At 41.8% G+C, this 16,928-nt stretch overlaps 1 protein-coding gene across 2 annotated transcripts in view; it reads right to left on the bottom strand.

Annotated features, from left to right (window-relative positions):
* Lmtk2 (lemur tyrosine kinase 2) overlaps nt 1–16,928 on the bottom strand; it is a 92,217-nt gene that overhangs the window by 30,553 nt on the left and 44,736 nt on the right. For both annotated transcript variants that reach the window (XM_023713483.1, XM_023713484.1), the window contains exons 6-7: nt 13,560–13,647; nt 630–763 (exon numbers count right to left, since the gene is read on the bottom strand). In XM_023713483.1, coding sequence (XP_023569251.1) covers nt 630–763; nt 13,560–13,647 — 222 coding nt within the window. The remainder of the gene's footprint in view (nt 1–629; nt 764–13,559; nt 13,648–16,928) is intronic.

The following is a 16,928-nucleotide window of genomic DNA, read 5'->3' as shown; positions in this document are numbered from 1 at the left end:
CGGGGGCTGGAAACCGTGGACAGACACATGTCATGCAGCTTGCTGTGTTGTCTCACCCAGGCCTTGACCACCTACCTGCAGCCGTGTGGACGGGCCTCTGCTGACTGAGGACCATGATACCCTCTGCTTCAGGGCGGGTACCTTAGGCCCACCCTATAGCTGCCCAGAAATCAGTGCTACAGACCTTGTCTACAAGGGCCAAGTACGTGCTCAGGAGTACAACCTGGGATGTGTCGTGAGACCTTACAGATAGTCACCTAAAGCTGGCATGTTTGGAAGGCAGCCAGTGAAATACAATGAGGTCAACAGGGTACATTGATGCCATGCTCTGAGACCTGTATACTTTTTTACACCTTCAAAATTCTGGAAATAATTTTTTGGATAATGAGTATCACAGAGGGCTATTTGTTTCACTGAAAGTTCTTAAAGTTTTTCTACCAGTGCCTTGGATTGTGTTAAAACACTGTTTCCTGGTTTGGGCTTACAGACGTTTCTACTAGTTTAATCCCAGAGCTCACTCTATAACCTGTCATCCCTGAAGTTTCTTAGTGCCTTTTCACCACCACATGGCCTCTAGGGGCCACAACCCCAGCGCCACGGGAGGCATACCTGTACCTGGCCAGACCTACCTGTGCAGGAAGTGCAGCTTGTGCATAGCGGCCAGCCCCGCAGCGATCTCACATGCCATCCTCTGCAGCAGCATGGTCTGCGAGTCGCCCCGCACGTGCTCCTGCTCATTGTGCAGGTAAGTCTTCAGGTCGCCCTGCAAGAAGCAGTCCTGCATGTGAGCAGCGAAGTGGATCATCCAAACACCGGTCTACACATATGCCTTAGCTGACAGGCACTGTCAAGGCCACGTGGAGGAAATGCAAAGGTCTGCACTTGACGAAAGATCTCAGACTGAACAAGCTTCAAATTATAAAAGGTAATTGTGGTCCAGATTTCAAAAGCATAGATCAACATTATGCTTTTTAGGGTTATTTGAATTAATTTATGTTTGTTATATTAATGCATACAAACAAAGCAAAATATAACTTGATACACAATTGAACTAAGTACAGTGGGAAAGTCTAGAAATCTTCATGTTACTAAGACATAATGCAGTGAGGAGAAGAAAAGTTGTCCTTTGCATTACAAGGCTGCTAGGGCCACATGCCAATGAGTGCTTCATCCCTAAGGCTCTGCAGTCGATTCCCCCCTACCCCCCACAGAAGCAGAAAGGGAAAAAAGGGCTGGTGACACTTTCTCTCCTGCCTTCCTTTCCCAGAACCACAAGAGTACTCCAACTATCCCCAACCACCACATTAACAAGCCTAGTCAGAGAATGTCCCAGGCAAAGAAAAACCCCAGTCAGATGTCAGGCACAAGACTTAAACACCCAGCTCCCGGGCTACTACTGTGCAATCACCCTGGGTTACCAGTTTTACTTCATGCGTGTGTGCATGCCATGTGTGCGTGTGTGTGCGTGTGTGTGTGTGTATATTCAGTGTTTTTATTTTGGGAAGTATAGTACCTTTTTTTTGGTGTTAGTGGTACTGGGATCAAACCCATGGACTCTGCACAGAGCTGTATCATCAGCCTTTTCTACTTTGAGACAGATTCTGGTTAAGTCACCAAGTTGCCCAGGTGAGACCCAAACTTGTGACACTCTTATCTTGGTCTCCCAGAGTGCTAGGGTTACAAACATGTGCCACCAAATCACCTAGCCAGTAGTACACTTCTAAGGGAATCTCTCTGATGTTCAAGAGATATGATTTAACATGTATCGAATACTGTGATCTCAAATGAAAGCTTTTTATCATCAGTTAACAAAATTTAGAAAGTAAGCCAACAGTCTTCAATTTTTTTTATATCGGAGCGAAGAAAAGACTCCAGATGATCGATGTCCTCTTTGAATAAAACACAAAGTTCTTTTTCTTTCTTAATCTTTTATTTATTGATTTGGTACAGGGTCTCACTACGTAGCTCAGACTCGTAGTGATCCTTCTGTCTCAGCCTCCCCAGTGCTGGGATCACAGGCATGTGCCACCACACCCCCCGATTTTGGTGGCCAGCTTAATGAAGAGAGCAAATTTATCAAACTCTTCTAGGTTGACTTTAAATCACAATATTTACAAACACCTACCCACACTTAATACTAAAACTACAGTAGTGTAGTGCTGAGGTTCTTGCAGAGAATCTGCATTTGTTCCCATTCCTGGTCTCAAGAGGCCTCTGCGTGAATGACTGCATTGACACCACTGCCACCTAGTCTAGGCTTTGGAGCACGCCTCGCACAGAGACGGGGTTTCACGCTTGATACCCAGGGCACAGACTTCACACAACCTCAGATGTTCTGAAGATTAGGAACTGCAGCTAAGTGAGGCCAAGGAATTCATTCAAGGCCACAGCTGACAAATGGCCTAGCTGTGCTTGTTTCACTTTACCAAACTAGGCAAGAGAGCCTTCTTAAGTAAGCAAACTAAGTCAATATGCAAATTAAATCAATTTATTTTACAAGAATGAATTGAAATAATTTAAGGTCCAACACACTGACTTGTGGAATTCTCTCAGGGCTGTCATTACTGCTCTACAGGGAAGCTGCATCTGCCCCAACTACCACCAGCATTCAGATACCCAGCCAGGAATGCAATCCCTAACCCTCCCCCTCTTTCTTGGAGGCACAGCAGACTGAACCCAGGGCCTTCCCACAGCTTTATCCCTAGTCTTTTTTTGTAAGTTGTTAGATTGCCCAGGCTGCGCTTCAATTTGCACTCCTCTTGCCTCAGCCTCCTCCAGTGTCCCAATTACACATGTGCGGTACCACGCTCAACACCCCTCATATTTCTTTCCAAAAACAATGCTTTCTCTTTTTGTTCCTACTGGAATTACACTAACTACTCAGGACAAAAAAAGGTACCCCTTCACACCCCTTTAAAAATAAATACCCCTTTATCCAGGGAGAGTTCTATCCAGAGGTAGGAGTTGTAGAGACAATGAAAGATTCAGATGGTACTTAAGTTAACTCAAAAATTCCAACAAAGCATCCCAGAGCTGCTGGCTAATGAGATTTTCCTAACTAAACATGTTTAGAAACTAAATCTGAACATAGTGTAAGTCTACTGACATAACCAATGAGGCAGCAATTTAAATTCTTTTGTGCAACTCTTTTCCTGCAGCAACAGCCATTTATGGAACAAATGACTCTCACGTGAAAGTGAGTATGCTGCGCTGCATCTGGCTGATTCTCAGGACAAACAGTAGCCGTCGGCCAACACAGTGACTAGGCCATGAAGGAGGGGAAGGGCAGGGGAGGCAGCTGGCTTTCAAGGTTACAGGAAGTAAACTCACTGCTGCTCACTGTCCTTAAAAGTCTCTCCCTGAGGAGCCCCAGCACTGCTCCTAGGGTTAGACTCACATGCATGCTCCAGGATGCCAGCCATCTAGGTACCACCACTCAAAAGGAAAACAAATATCATAAACTCTTTTAATTATAGTAAGCCTTTTATATTATAAGCAAGTACTAAACACGGATTCATTCTAGCAAAACCAAACATAACTATATTTAGGTATCTAGTCTGTTTTATTTATGTTTTAATGGTGCCTAATGAGTAGATTGCTTAAAAAGAAAAGTAAGATCAGTAATGTATTTTAAATTAAAATACAGTTCCTTTCAGGCAGGTTTTGAATGTCTCAGCTCCTTCCTCAACGCCCCTCAAAAAAACTTCAAGGGAAAAATCTGTGACGCTAGATGGCAGCAAAAGGCCACCCTAAGAATTCAAGACAGGCCAGGCGGCTTCACTGCCTTGGAGTGAGCTGAAGGGGTTCCTCCCTAGGAACCCTTACTTCCAATACAAAAGGCTGGCATGGTGTTTTTTGGCACTTTTTGTAGGACATTGAGAACACTGAATAAATTTTAATTGAATAGCTGTTAAAACTCAACAAATTTTACCTTTGTAATTAAAAAAATTATAGCCATTCATATATTTAATAAGGTTGATTGGGGAAAATTGGTAATTTTCAATACTTATTAATTTGGGTAGGTCCTACTTAGGACTGAACCCAGGATCTTTGCACTCAGCAACAAACATCTTTAACTTTTTTAAATTTGTTTTTTATTTTGAAACAAGATCTTCCTAAATTGTCTAGGCTGGGCTTGCACTTGGAATCCTCCTGCCTCAGCCTTCACAGACTGGTGGGATTACAAGTGTGTGCTATCATGCCTAACAGATCTTCCAAAATTTTTTAAATCAAAGATTAACACAGTCAAGGGCCATACCCAATATCCTACTGATGGAACTAAATATACTTTTTTCCCGTGGAAGTTCAGTTACACCTCCATCTGGAAGTTTTGACTATTTTTTTCCCATGTCAGTTACCCTAACACTTCATTTCCTCCTTTGTTATCAATGATCATTCACCCTTCACCTCAGGCCTTTTAAAGTTTATCTCTGCCCTGCACACTAGTGCACACTTGTAATCCCAGCTACTTAGGACCTGAGTCAGGACTGCCAACATCTGAGGTTGGCGTGGGCAACTTAGCCTTACTGTCTCAAAAACATTTAAAAAGAGCTACAAGGTGTAGCTCAGTGGTAGAGCTCTTACCTAGCATGTATAAGGCCCTAGAAACAATCCCCAAGATAGACAGACAGGACAGAGACAGACAGACAGACAGACAGACAGACAGACAGACAGACAGACAGACAGACGGAGGAATTGATGGATGGATGGATACAAATTCAACCTCATGAGTCCATGTCTTTTCTCAGCTGTTTCCCTCTGCCAAATGCCAGTGAAACACAGCAGAGGCCCACTCCTTCTTCATTTAGATCCCTACACTAGTCTCCTGAAACCCTTCCCACCCTGCAGGGCTCTCCTGATACCCTTCAATGGCTCTCTCTCCTCTCATTACACTCCGAGGGTTATGGACACCAGTGATTGAATCTATCCCATAACTTTAAAGACTTTTTCTGGCCTAGTCCCCTGGTTTCCTGACTTGAGCTCTCTTCCTCACAGCTAACACATCTAGCATCAAACTGCTGACCTGCTCCATCACAGCAAATGACATCACCATTTTTCAGTAAATCAGACCAAGAATGAGAGTTTCACTCATGAGTGCTCTCTGTCTCTAGACCCAACCTATAATCCATTACTAGGTCTTGCTTTTATTTTAAAAATAAATTCAGAGTCAGACTACCTTTGGGAAGGCCACTGCCATCACGTGATACACCTACCTCGAGCCTTGCTGCTGCCACATAACAGCCAGCTCAAGCTGTTTCATTCAAATCACCAGTGCACCTTCCAAACTGCTCTGGGCCCTATTCCTCCCAACAGAAGATGGGGGTGCTGGGCTCTGGCCAGCTCCCTACCTGCTGTGTGCCTAAGCTCCAAGACAGCACCAGACACACAGCAGTTAAAGAAACACCAGCTCCCTGAGGGAGGAAGAGAAAAGCCTTATGGGAAGTTTCAAAGGATGCTCCCCCAAATTAAAGCTGGGACAACCACTTTCCCAGAGTGCTACCAGTCCAGTGTTTCAATTAATTGCCTAATAATAATGAACTTGGAGTATATCTATAATTTCCTACTTTTATGGGGCCTTAAATTTATTATGTTACTTCATTACTCTATATTAAATCTAGCCAAAGATGGCTAATATGGGAAAATATATCTGGGTAAAACATGTTGTCAGAGCTGGGCACTCTCATGGGGCCGTGTATCCAACAGTGCAACGGCTACAGACCACCAGCACTGCAGACCACAGGACACCCCAAGCACAAAGACACCACTGCATGGTGACCAATGCTCCTTCAGCTCCTTGGCCTGTGAGCTAGTGCCAGGCTATCAGCAGTGATGAGCAGGGTGTCACGGAAGCAATGGGCCAGTGCTAGGGAGCTGGTGCTGGGGTGGCAGGAGGAGAAGAGTAGGGAGGGGAGGAAAGGTCTTGTCCTAAGTGATCAGGGCTGTGGCAGTGTTGGAGGGAAAGCTCTGGACAAGCACCAGCCCAGGGTATGGTCAGGGACAGGGAATATGCCTTCTTTGCCCAGTCACCCACATCCCCTCTGTAAAGCCTCAGAGTGCAGCCGTCCTTTATTAGCACAAGCATCTCTTCTGCAGGTGCCAAGACAGGGACACCAGCCACCTGTTCTGGCCTCCCTGCATCTGTTCCACTTCAATTCTATGTCCCTGACTTCTACACAAGCTCCATGGGGGCAGCAATGGGTCATTCCCCACTGACTGCCCAGAACCCACAAGAGTCCCTGGTACACAGGACTGGCTTAGTGACTATAGTTACCAGCAAGAGATGCCCACTAATCAGGCACTGTCTGTACCAAGGTAATTCTAAATGGTGGTTTCACTGCTGGTGGGAGACTTAAACTATCTTACCTGAAAGTACATGAAAGAGGACCATGCCACCAGTTACAATTTCCACTTTAATGCCCCGAATCACATGTCCTCTGGCATGGAATATGTGAAAGCATTAAGGACAAGGGAAAGCAAGGTCCCAGGGACACTTGGTCAGGAACACACATACGCCTGGGCTGGATTCTTTACCAAGTCTCTCCATTGTCCTCAGCCTCTGACCTCACTGGGCAGCTGCGAAGATGCTTCTGGAAATGAGTAACAAATTTCCAATGCCCAGCTCAAGGCTGGCAGAGAGATGAACCTTTCCATCCCTGTGCCCAGTGGGGTCAGTCACCAAGGGTCCCTTGAAGTTTAACAGCCCTGAGCCTGCGAGCCCCTGGACTTTACCCAGCTAGGTTACCTATTCCACAGAAGAAACAGAAATAAGCAGATCCTGCAGAGAAATGGGCTGTACATCAAATAACAAGCAGACTTCTCTCCCTTTCTCATTTGGCCACTAACTGCATTCAGAAATTTCCTGCTTTTGTGGCTGAACACAGCAAAGGAGATCAGCACATACACTATATTCAAGAACACACCCAGAAAACAAAACATCCACCTGCTCTGGCACTGGGTCATAAGAGGCGAAGGAACTGCTGACCAGTAAACGTTAAATCTCTGTTCTTCACCACCTGGCCTGCAGCATGGGCACCTCCATCTTTCACTCTGTCTCTTGGTTATTCCCATCAGGTCCTGCCTGCCTCTTCTACCATGTCACAAGGCTCCTGAGCTGTCTTTAAACTCCTGGGCCACATCACCTGTTTCCAGGGCTAGCTCCTGATTTCCTGCCACCCTCTCCTGCCTAATATCCACCTACTCACTCTCCAACACGCAGGCAACCGTCATTCCCTGTGCAAAGCCTCCCAGCCATCCTACTTAGTATTTCTCCAGCTCTGTACACAGCAATCAAATCTTCCTTACAAAGGATGAGGGTGGGGCTCAGCAGTAAGCACCTGATTAGTAGATTAATCACTGCCGTGGGTTCCATCCCCAGCACAGCAAAAGCAAAAATGAAACTTCATTTTAGTTTATTTTTTTTTCTCGCAATGCCTCAGTGTATTTACCTGGAGCCTGAACAATCACAGTTTTCAGTGGCAGCGTCATTAGCTCATCAAACCTTTATTTAATGAGTGATTAAATCAATTAAGCAAGTAAAAATAACTACCATTTACAGAGCACCTTCTATCTGTTCTATCATTTCACAGCTGGAACTTTACAGATGTCTAAACGTGGCCCTGTAGGTAGAGCAGGCAGGGGCCAGGCACAGCCACACAGCTCTCTGTATTTCACAGGCGCCCAAGACATTTTTGTTCAATGAGTGACCCTCAGCCAAAGGACCACCTTATTGTCTTGATATTTCTGTGCGAGCACTGTGCACCAGCTACAGTAACAAGTTATGCAAAAACCCTGCAGTAACCTCTCCATTCATCTCACACACAACACCAACTACTCTAAACCGGCTGGTCACTGCACACCAGCTACCAAATTTAGCAGAGTTTTCATTCATTTTTATAAGATTCCATGCTTTCTACAATCAGGCTGGTGGCTTCATTTTACTATACTTGATCTTAGCGCACAGGCCAAGAAGCGATGGTGGTTCTACTTTATATGGAATTGCGTAAGTGCATAAGTATTCTCTCTTTTCTATTTGGAAGATGTTATCACTGGGAATGACTGCTGTGTGGTAAGAGCTGAAAAGTGGTAAGAGCTGAAACGATCATGTTCACTCACAATCTCAGGACCTAAGAATACGTGGAGATGGGTGGTCCCTTCACTGTGGCCACAGCAGTGGCCAGAGGGCATTTCCTGTCCTGGATTTCATTCCTCTGCTGGGACTGGTCTATTGGGCAGCTCTAGACATGCACAATGGAGGCAGGGCGGAGGGCCTAGGCAAGGACCCGGTGCACCCTGAAGACATTCTTGCAGTCTGTGAAGAGACCCCTCTGTGGCTTTCTGGGCTGACCCCACCTGACTGGTTCTGCCACAATGTCTCCACACAAACTGCCCAGGGAAGCCAGACTTGAGGGCAGTGACCTGATCAGGGCCCAGTACTTGGTATTGTTGAACTTGTTCCTTTAAGGTTTCCTAGGGCCCCAGAATTGTGAGCATGAAGCTGGCTCACAGAGAGAATTCTGACTTCTCACTACCAGGCAAGGTGGAGGGACCATGGGGTCAAGAGTTTTATTTTGATAAATACCAGCACTTGGGAGGCTGAGGAAGGAAGATTGCCATGAGTTCAAGGCCAGCCTGGGCTACGAAGTGAGTTCATGGCCAATCTGAACTAAAGAGCAAAACCCTGTCTCAAAAAGACAAAAAACCAAAACTAAACAGCTGTACTTTGGTCCAAGATCAGCCATGCCACCAGTGCTCAGAAACCTTCAAAGGGCACATAAGCCTCCTCTTAGCAACACCTGATAGCACCTTAACAAGCAGCAACTGTCAAAGCATTTTTGTATCCAAAAACCCCTCCAAACTTATAAAATGTACCGTGTTAACCACTTATAAGTGTACAACTCTATCTATAATGTATCTTCACTTTATTGTACAATCACCACCACCATCCCTTTACAATATTTTAAAATTTTGCAATACTGAAACTCTATATCCAGATAACATTTTCTTCCTCCCTCCAGTCCATGAAAACCATCCTTCTGCTCTGTCTGAAGACAAAGTCCTGCAAGGGTCACAGAGTGTGAGTGTGACTGGCTTGTTTCACTTAGCATAATGTACTCAAGGTTGATCCACATTGTAATGTGCCAGAATTTCTTCCTTTTAAAGGCCATTTGTTTGTTTGTTTTTGGGTACTGGGGATCTAACTCATGACCTTGCACTTGCCAAGCAAGTGCTTAGTCTACTGAGCTATCTCCCCAGCCCTTATAATGGCTAAATAATAGTCCACTGTATGTAAATTCCTGCTTTGTTTATCCACTAACCCCTGGGTGGACACCTGAGCTTCCTTCATGCTTTGGCCACTGTGACTGATGCTACGGTGACCTGGAGAGGGCAAGTACATGTTGGAACAGATTTGCCAAGTGGAATTGCTAGATCATACAGTAATTATAATTTTAGTTGTTTTTTTTTTTTTTTTCCTTTCCCTGAAAACAATGTTGTTTTAAAATTTTATTGTTGATCAATGTCCCACTGGGTGGCACACTGAAATCAGAACTAGGTATTACCTCCACATTGCCAACAGAAGTTTCTGGGGCGGATGAGAGCTGAGGTAAATGTAAGTCTTCATATAAGAAATCCACTGGCAGACTTAAATGTATCACATAAAATGTTTTAAGGAGTCACTTCTGTTAATTGTGGAGAACTATGTGCATAATCTTCAACTAAAAAGTATGAAAGCTAATGGAATTTAATATGCTTGAACACTTAATTTAAGAACCCCGATAATACATACATATTTAAATCTAAGATCTAAACATGTTGGGGAAAGCTTATAGGAATGTTAATAAAAACAAATACATTCATATGTTTTCAAAACATTATGCTTGTACAGTGAGAAAGATACAAAGAATATAGTAGAGTCGTGTCAGAACTGGGTCATGTGCACTAACAGTAAATGAATTATGTATTTGGCTGTTTTAAGTGTTTCTTTATAAAAACAAATTACATTACTATTCCTTCAAAGAACCAGCAGCTTCAGTAAAAAGTAAATTCAAATAGCACTAAATACCCATCTCCTGAACACATTCAGAAGAAATCATTAAGCTGAGCATCCAGTCTTTTTAAGCATTCCAGGAAAAAGACCCAAAAATATTGTCTGTATTTCAAGAAGAGACACATGTAACACTGAAGAATAATAATACAGGTGCTTATTTCCTGGTGTATTTCTGTTCATGTTCCCTCACCAAGTGTGTGTTTCAACTGTTGTTTATACTCCACATCAGGAGCTTGGGGACCACTGACAACAAGGACTACTGGCTAACAGACTTGCCCTCTCACATGAGGCATGCCCTTATATCTTTTTCTCTCGGTGCTTTGCCAGCATTGAAATCATCGAGCACGTCGGTTACACAGAGCTAGATGAAAATGCTATTTCCTTATTGTTACAGCCTAGGACCACAAATATTACTGCTCTGATCATACTTCGATAAATAACACAGAACATAATAAGAGCGGTCAGAACCACTATCAAGAACTCCTGCTTTTTAAGCCTAGCTTACCACAACTGTCCCCTCTATCTGTGACATCTAGAGGACAAAACTATTTTGTACCTCTAAGTCTCAGGGCTGCCTCAGTTGCCCTGTGATGGTAAATGTTCAGTAACAATCACGCTCCAACACAGAAGAGGCCATGGGAACAGCCTAGAGAGTAAGTTTAATTTCTACTTTCCTTAGATACAATGAGAGTTCCCAGAGATCCCAGTTCTTTGCAGCAGGGTTAAAAAACTAAACTCAATACGCATGTTGTATTTTCCAGAACATGCAAAATCAAGAAACACCATCTAAAAATCAAATTAGCAAATGGGGAAAACAGAAGCAAGAAAACTCAAGAATCTAAAAGAAAACAGAAGAAGTGGTAGAGGGAAGAAAACTAATACTGGTTAGGCAGAGAAAGTTCTAAACATCTCATGAAATACAATAAATGTAAATGTTCTATTTTAAGAGACTAAGACTGCCAAGTTAATAAAAAGTTAATCAATAGGCTATTTATAAGAGATGTAAATTACAGAAGAAAATGATTGACAGAGATGCTCTAAACCTTAAAGGCAGTCCTTTCACATATGCTAAAATGTTCAAATTACAGTGGACCCTGAAGTTACTGGCTTGACTCAGCAGCAACTTGGTTTATGATCAGAATTTTAGTTTTAACTTACAACCAATGTCTTGAGTTATGACCTGAATGCTGGCAACTTGTGCTTCCAGATGGCCTCAGATACAGGTTTAACCCTTAATGAGTTCCAGAAGGAACATCATAACATCCTTCCCTCTGTGGGGTTAACGGAGAAATCCTGAGCCAATGTCTCTCTAAGGACATCGAGATCTGCCCATATATAGGAAAGAGACTTTGAAGGCTATGTAGGGGAACCTGATCCTTCAATTGACGATCTGAGTTACAAACAGCCCTCAGGAGTGAGCTGGGTTTGTAAGGGTCCTCTTATAGGAACTCATACTACTTGTAGGAAGTCATACCAATGCTAAAGTTAACAATTCTGGGTATAGAACCCAGAGTCTCGCACATACAGTACTAGGCAAGTGTTCTATCACCAAGCTACATCTTTAGAAACCAAATCTAAATTTGAACTTCTTACACAACAAAGTACCAAAAAGTGTAAAGTAAAACAACCAGAATTATAAAGCAAAGTATGGAAAAATCCACCATCAAAATGGAGATTTTAATATGCTTCTGGAAAATTGATTCAAATCCTCTGAATCCCCTTCTCCTCACCCCTAAATGCAGAAGGATATGAGATTTGAACAGGCTTATTAAAAAAGTCCCAGAAGCAACACCATTTGAAACAACACTAGAATATATGTATATTTGTGTGTGTGTGTGTGTGTGTGTGTGTGTGCGTGCGCGCGCATGCCAGCATTCAGAGAGAAAAAATACTGATCGGAGAATATTAGCAGAACAGAATGGCAGCTGCCCCAAAAGTAACAGGTAAAAGGTGTGAGTTACTGTTGGTGTAAGTCAAGCCACAGAGACTTAGGAGTCCTCGTGATGTAACAGAATGAAAGCCAATATATTCAGTTTATTACCTAATTATCCTTTGCAATTAATCACCTCTATCAATGACAGAAAATTAAAGTCATATTTAGGAATTAAAGAAAAAACATTTACAAGATTTATCATAATCTTTCTTACCTGTTTTTTAACCAAAGGAAATGTTACATGAATTAACTGGGGGTTTATTCTGGGGTACTCCTAATTTTCTGTGCACAGACAAGAGTTTTAATGTTCTGAAAACTAAGATGATGCAAAGAAATTAAAACCTAACAAATTCAATGAACTGTTTTTGGAAAATAATAATTATGTGTTAAAAATAGGCTTAAAAAAAGATGAAATATTCTGCATGGGGTTTAAAAAGATGTTTATAGGAAATTGTCACATTGAACTGGTTATTACAATTATTCACAAAATTCACACAGCACAGTACTTCCAACTGTAAGTCTATAAGTAATATGTAGTATCATGCTCATAACAGTTCAGAAAATAAATCATCTGGGCCAGGATAGAGCTCAATGGCATAGCACCTGCCTGGGAAGTGTGAGGTCCCGTGTTTGATTCCCAGTACCAAAAGAAAAGTAATTATCTAATACATTAAAAATAAGGGGCCGGGGAGATGGCTCAGTAGAATAAGCACTTCCCTGGCAAGTGCAAGGGTCTAAGTTCAAACCCCGGTTCTGCAAAAAAAAAAAAAACAACAAAATAAAAATATAAATATCTGATTTGAAACTGTCTCATTGCTATTTGTTTATCAATAAAATTATGGGAAAAAAATTTAAAAAAATAAATATACTCACTGTTTTCAAGCTGCCAAATTATGGGTATTCCATTGGTAAGGAGTCTTCTTGGGCTTCCCCAATGGGGAAAATGAGAATTTCAAAATGCCAGGCCCAAGTGAAGACCTCCAGTTCTCAGAGGAGCATAATACTGTTGTGTGTTAACATATTTCCAAGACTCCCCGCTGCCCCGCCCCAGCCTTATTTTAATCATGCAGAAAGTATGGACAAATACCAGTACCTAACTCTGGGTTTTCTTGATTCAGTGTGGTAGTGGGAGTAAAGAACTTAGCACAGGGCAAGGAGTAAAATGAAACAATGTACAGGTGTTGCTTAATGCATGACTAAAGGCAATGATCTTCAAGCAGATGACAGACATAAAAATATTTCCATCCAAAACCACTATTTTTATTTTTACCTCGAAAACAGTTAGATAGTTGGGCATGGTGGCTTATGCCTGTAATCCCAGTTATTCCTCAAGAGACTGAGGCAGAAAACTACAGCTAGGAGGCCTATCGGGGCAAACCGGTAAGACTCTATCTCAGACTAAAAAATAAAAAGAACTGGGAATATAACAAGGTAGGTTTAATCTATAATACTGAAGAAAACGGGCTTTGGATGCCACTTGGTGTAAAAGGCCTGGGTTCAAATGCAGTACCACCAAAAACAAAAAACCACACTGGTTTAACCCTTTCATCTCTTCAATTTGAATTGCTACTAAAAACTTACCAAGTCGCAGAACTCAAACACCAGAAGATAGGGAATTGCTTCTACACACTGTCCAACACACTGGAGAATATTTGGGTGCTGAAGAACACTGGTCAAAATAAAAGACACGGTATTATATTCACCAGGAAGCATGCTAGAAAAAGTCTAAACAGCCGTTCAAGTTGTATCATTCAAATAATTTAACTATGTATAAAAAATAATAGGATCATGTTAAGGTTATATTAACAGATACCGACTAAGTTACCTAATGATTAAATTGTTCAAAATCTATCAAGTGGAGTCTTTGCACAGCCTAGTAAAGAACTCCTAGCCAGGTACCTGTAATCTCAGTTACTCAGGAGGCCAAGCCAGGAGGATCATAAGTCGGAGGTAAGCTTTGGGAACTTACTAATTCACTAAAAAACTTTTTTAAAAGGCTGGAGATGTAGCTCAGTGGCAGAGCACTTGCCTAGCATGTGCAAGGTTCTGGGTTCCACCCCCAATACAAGAAGAGAGCAAAAAAACAAAACCAGACTCTTTTAGCAATTTAAGTTCAGAGATAACATTTTGAGGTAGCATTTAAAATAAGGCAAACAAAGATACAGATTCATTAGTATTTCAATTCAGGTATTAAATAACTCAATTCCTTCAGGATGTTTCAATAAATTTTCAGTATGTGCAAAATTTCTTTTTCCAAAATAAAATAAAAGAAATTTCAAAATAGTTTTTTATTTCTTTTTTTTTGGCGGAACCGGGGATTGAACTCAGGCCCTTGCTCTTGCCAGGGAAGCGTTTATTCCCTTGAGCTATCTCCCCGGCTCAAAATAGTTTTTTAAAACACTACTTTGAAACAAACCACCTAGGAAGTTGCAAAGTCAGGGGCCTCACCCAGTGTCCCTCAGAGGCTACCAATGATGCAACTGTCTACTGTGCAAGACCAGCAGCAGGGAACTGCCTATGGAAGGAAGCACTCTGTGTGTGTCACCACATGCGTGGATTGCATGACCACCACCTCAAGGGAGGTAAAGAACTAGTTGTCAAACACAAAAACCTGCCCCAAGCTACCCATCTTTGCCCCTTACAAAATAAAGAATAAACTGTTTCCCATTTCTATGTTGTTCTCATTGTAAGAATACAGGTTCGGTGTTCTTTATCCAAGAATACCTGGGACCAGCTGTGCTTCAGCTTTTGGAGCATCTGTACACATACAATGACCTATTCTGAAATCTAAATCTAGAAAGCACTAAGTTATGGTTCACACACAACTTCAAATCCACTTCATGAAGGAACTTTATACAACATTTTTAGGGCACCTGAATTTTGACTGTGACAAGTCAGTCACACACTCAGATATGCAAATTTCTACTTGCGGTACCTTGCTGACATTCAGAGTTTCAGTTTCGGAGTATTGTTGGTTTATGATTAGGAATGTTGCACCTGTATTACACAAACAGAATCACACAGGATGCAGCTTTTGGGATTGGCTTTTCCCCACTTAACCACAATCCCCTTGAGATCACCCCAGCTATGGTAGTACCTATTAGTGCTTCATTCCTTTCTATTGTGCACTATGATTTCATAGCTTGGACGCACCTTAGCTTATCCATTCACCTACTTGGAGACATTAGAGCTGCTGTATTTTTTTTTTTTTTTCTTGCTGTTATAAATACAACACTACAAACACTTATGGAAGGGTTTGAGGGTAAATGTAAAAGCTTTTGTTTCTCTGGAGTAAATGACCAAGAGTGTAACTGATAGACTGCATGAGGTGATGGCTAACGTGATGTGTGAGTTTGACAGGGCCACAGTGCAGGTACTGGGCCAACATCACTCTGGGTGTTTCTGGGAGGATGTTTTTGGGGTGAGATTATCATTTACACTGGTGGACTTTAGGTAAACCAGATCCCTCCATAATGACGGTGGGCCTGATTCATCAGATAAAGACTTTAATACAAAAAGAGATCAACTTCCCATGAGAAAGAAGGAATTCTATCAGCAGATAGGCTTCAGACCTAAACCATTAACACTGGCACTTCCTCAGCTTGCCCAGATTTTGGATTTAGCAACATGTGCAATTACATAAACCAGTTCCTTAAAAGAAACCTCTCTTGATGTATATAAACCGGCCCTCCATATCCACAGTCTCAACATTCATATATACAACCTACTGAAGAGTGAAAGTATTTGGAAGAGAAAAATTAAATCTGTACTAAACATGTGCATTCACTGTCATTATTCCCCACACAATAGGATAAATGTTCACACAGCATTTATAAATAATTCACAAAGATGACTGAAAACATACAGGAAGATGGGCTCAGGTTACATGCAAATCTCTGCCATCCTATGTAAGGGACTTGCATCCTTGGATTTTGGCATCTACAGGGGGGTCCTGGCCCCAGTTCCCTTGGGTGCTAAAAGATACATGCACACACATATCCATTAGAAACGGAGGTAAGATGTAGCTGCTTCTCATCTTCACTGGTATTTGGCAATTTGGTACTGTCACTACATTTTCACTTAACTTGTCTAACAAGGATAAAGTGACATTTCACTGTGATCTCAATTACATTAATAGCTACAATGCTGAACATCTCTTCATGTGGTTACTTGCTAGCCACACATTCATACTCTTTGGTAAGAAATTTCTTAATGCTTTTTGACATTTTCCTAATTGGAAAGTTGCTTTAATTTTTGCTGTTGTTTCCTGCTGAGTTATGAGAGTTCTTTTTAAATCCTAGCTATGACTCCTACGTCAGTGTATTTTATTCCAGGCCTAAGCTGTTTTTTTCATTGTTTTACCAGTGTCTTTTGCGGAACAAATGGCTATAATTTTGATGATCCGATCCAATTTATTTATTTTTTCCCTCATTAAAGATCTTGTTTTCAGTGTTATGTCTAAAAGCACTTAAGCTCTGGGTCTCAGACTTTCTTCTATAAAAATTCTTAAAATCTTTACCTTTATTTTTTACATCTGAAGCTATGGTCCATATTGTGCGCTCTTCACAACACATATACTAAACTATGGTCCATATTGAATTAAACTGTGCATAAGATGTGAAGTTTCCAAGATTCTTCCTTAAATAACCAGTTGCTCCGGCATCACTTACTGCAAAGGCCATCTTTTATCTATTATCCCCTTTTGTACTGCTGTCAAATATCAAGTACCACAACCAAAAGAGCAGGGCTATTTGTAGATTTTCTATTCCACTCGCGTTTGTCTGTGTCTACCCCTCTGCCAATAACACAGTCTTCATGACTGTGGCTACATAAAAGGTTTGAAAGAGGAGAGCAAGTCTAATTTTATTGCTTCTCATTTTTGTTTTGGTTATACTAGTTCCTTTGCTTTTCCATATAACTTTGTAATTGTTCTTTCATTTTAAAAAATGA

Source organism: Octodon degus, unplaced genomic scaffold, assembly GCF_000260255.1.
Source record: "Octodon degus isolate 3935 unplaced genomic scaffold, OctDeg1.0 scaffold00031, whole genome shotgun sequence".
In the NCBI taxonomy this organism is placed as follows: domain Eukaryota; kingdom Metazoa; phylum Chordata; class Mammalia; order Rodentia; family Octodontidae; genus Octodon; species Octodon degus.
Note: the sequence above shows the minus strand (reverse complement) of the source record. Positions and strands in the feature narration are given on the sequence as shown.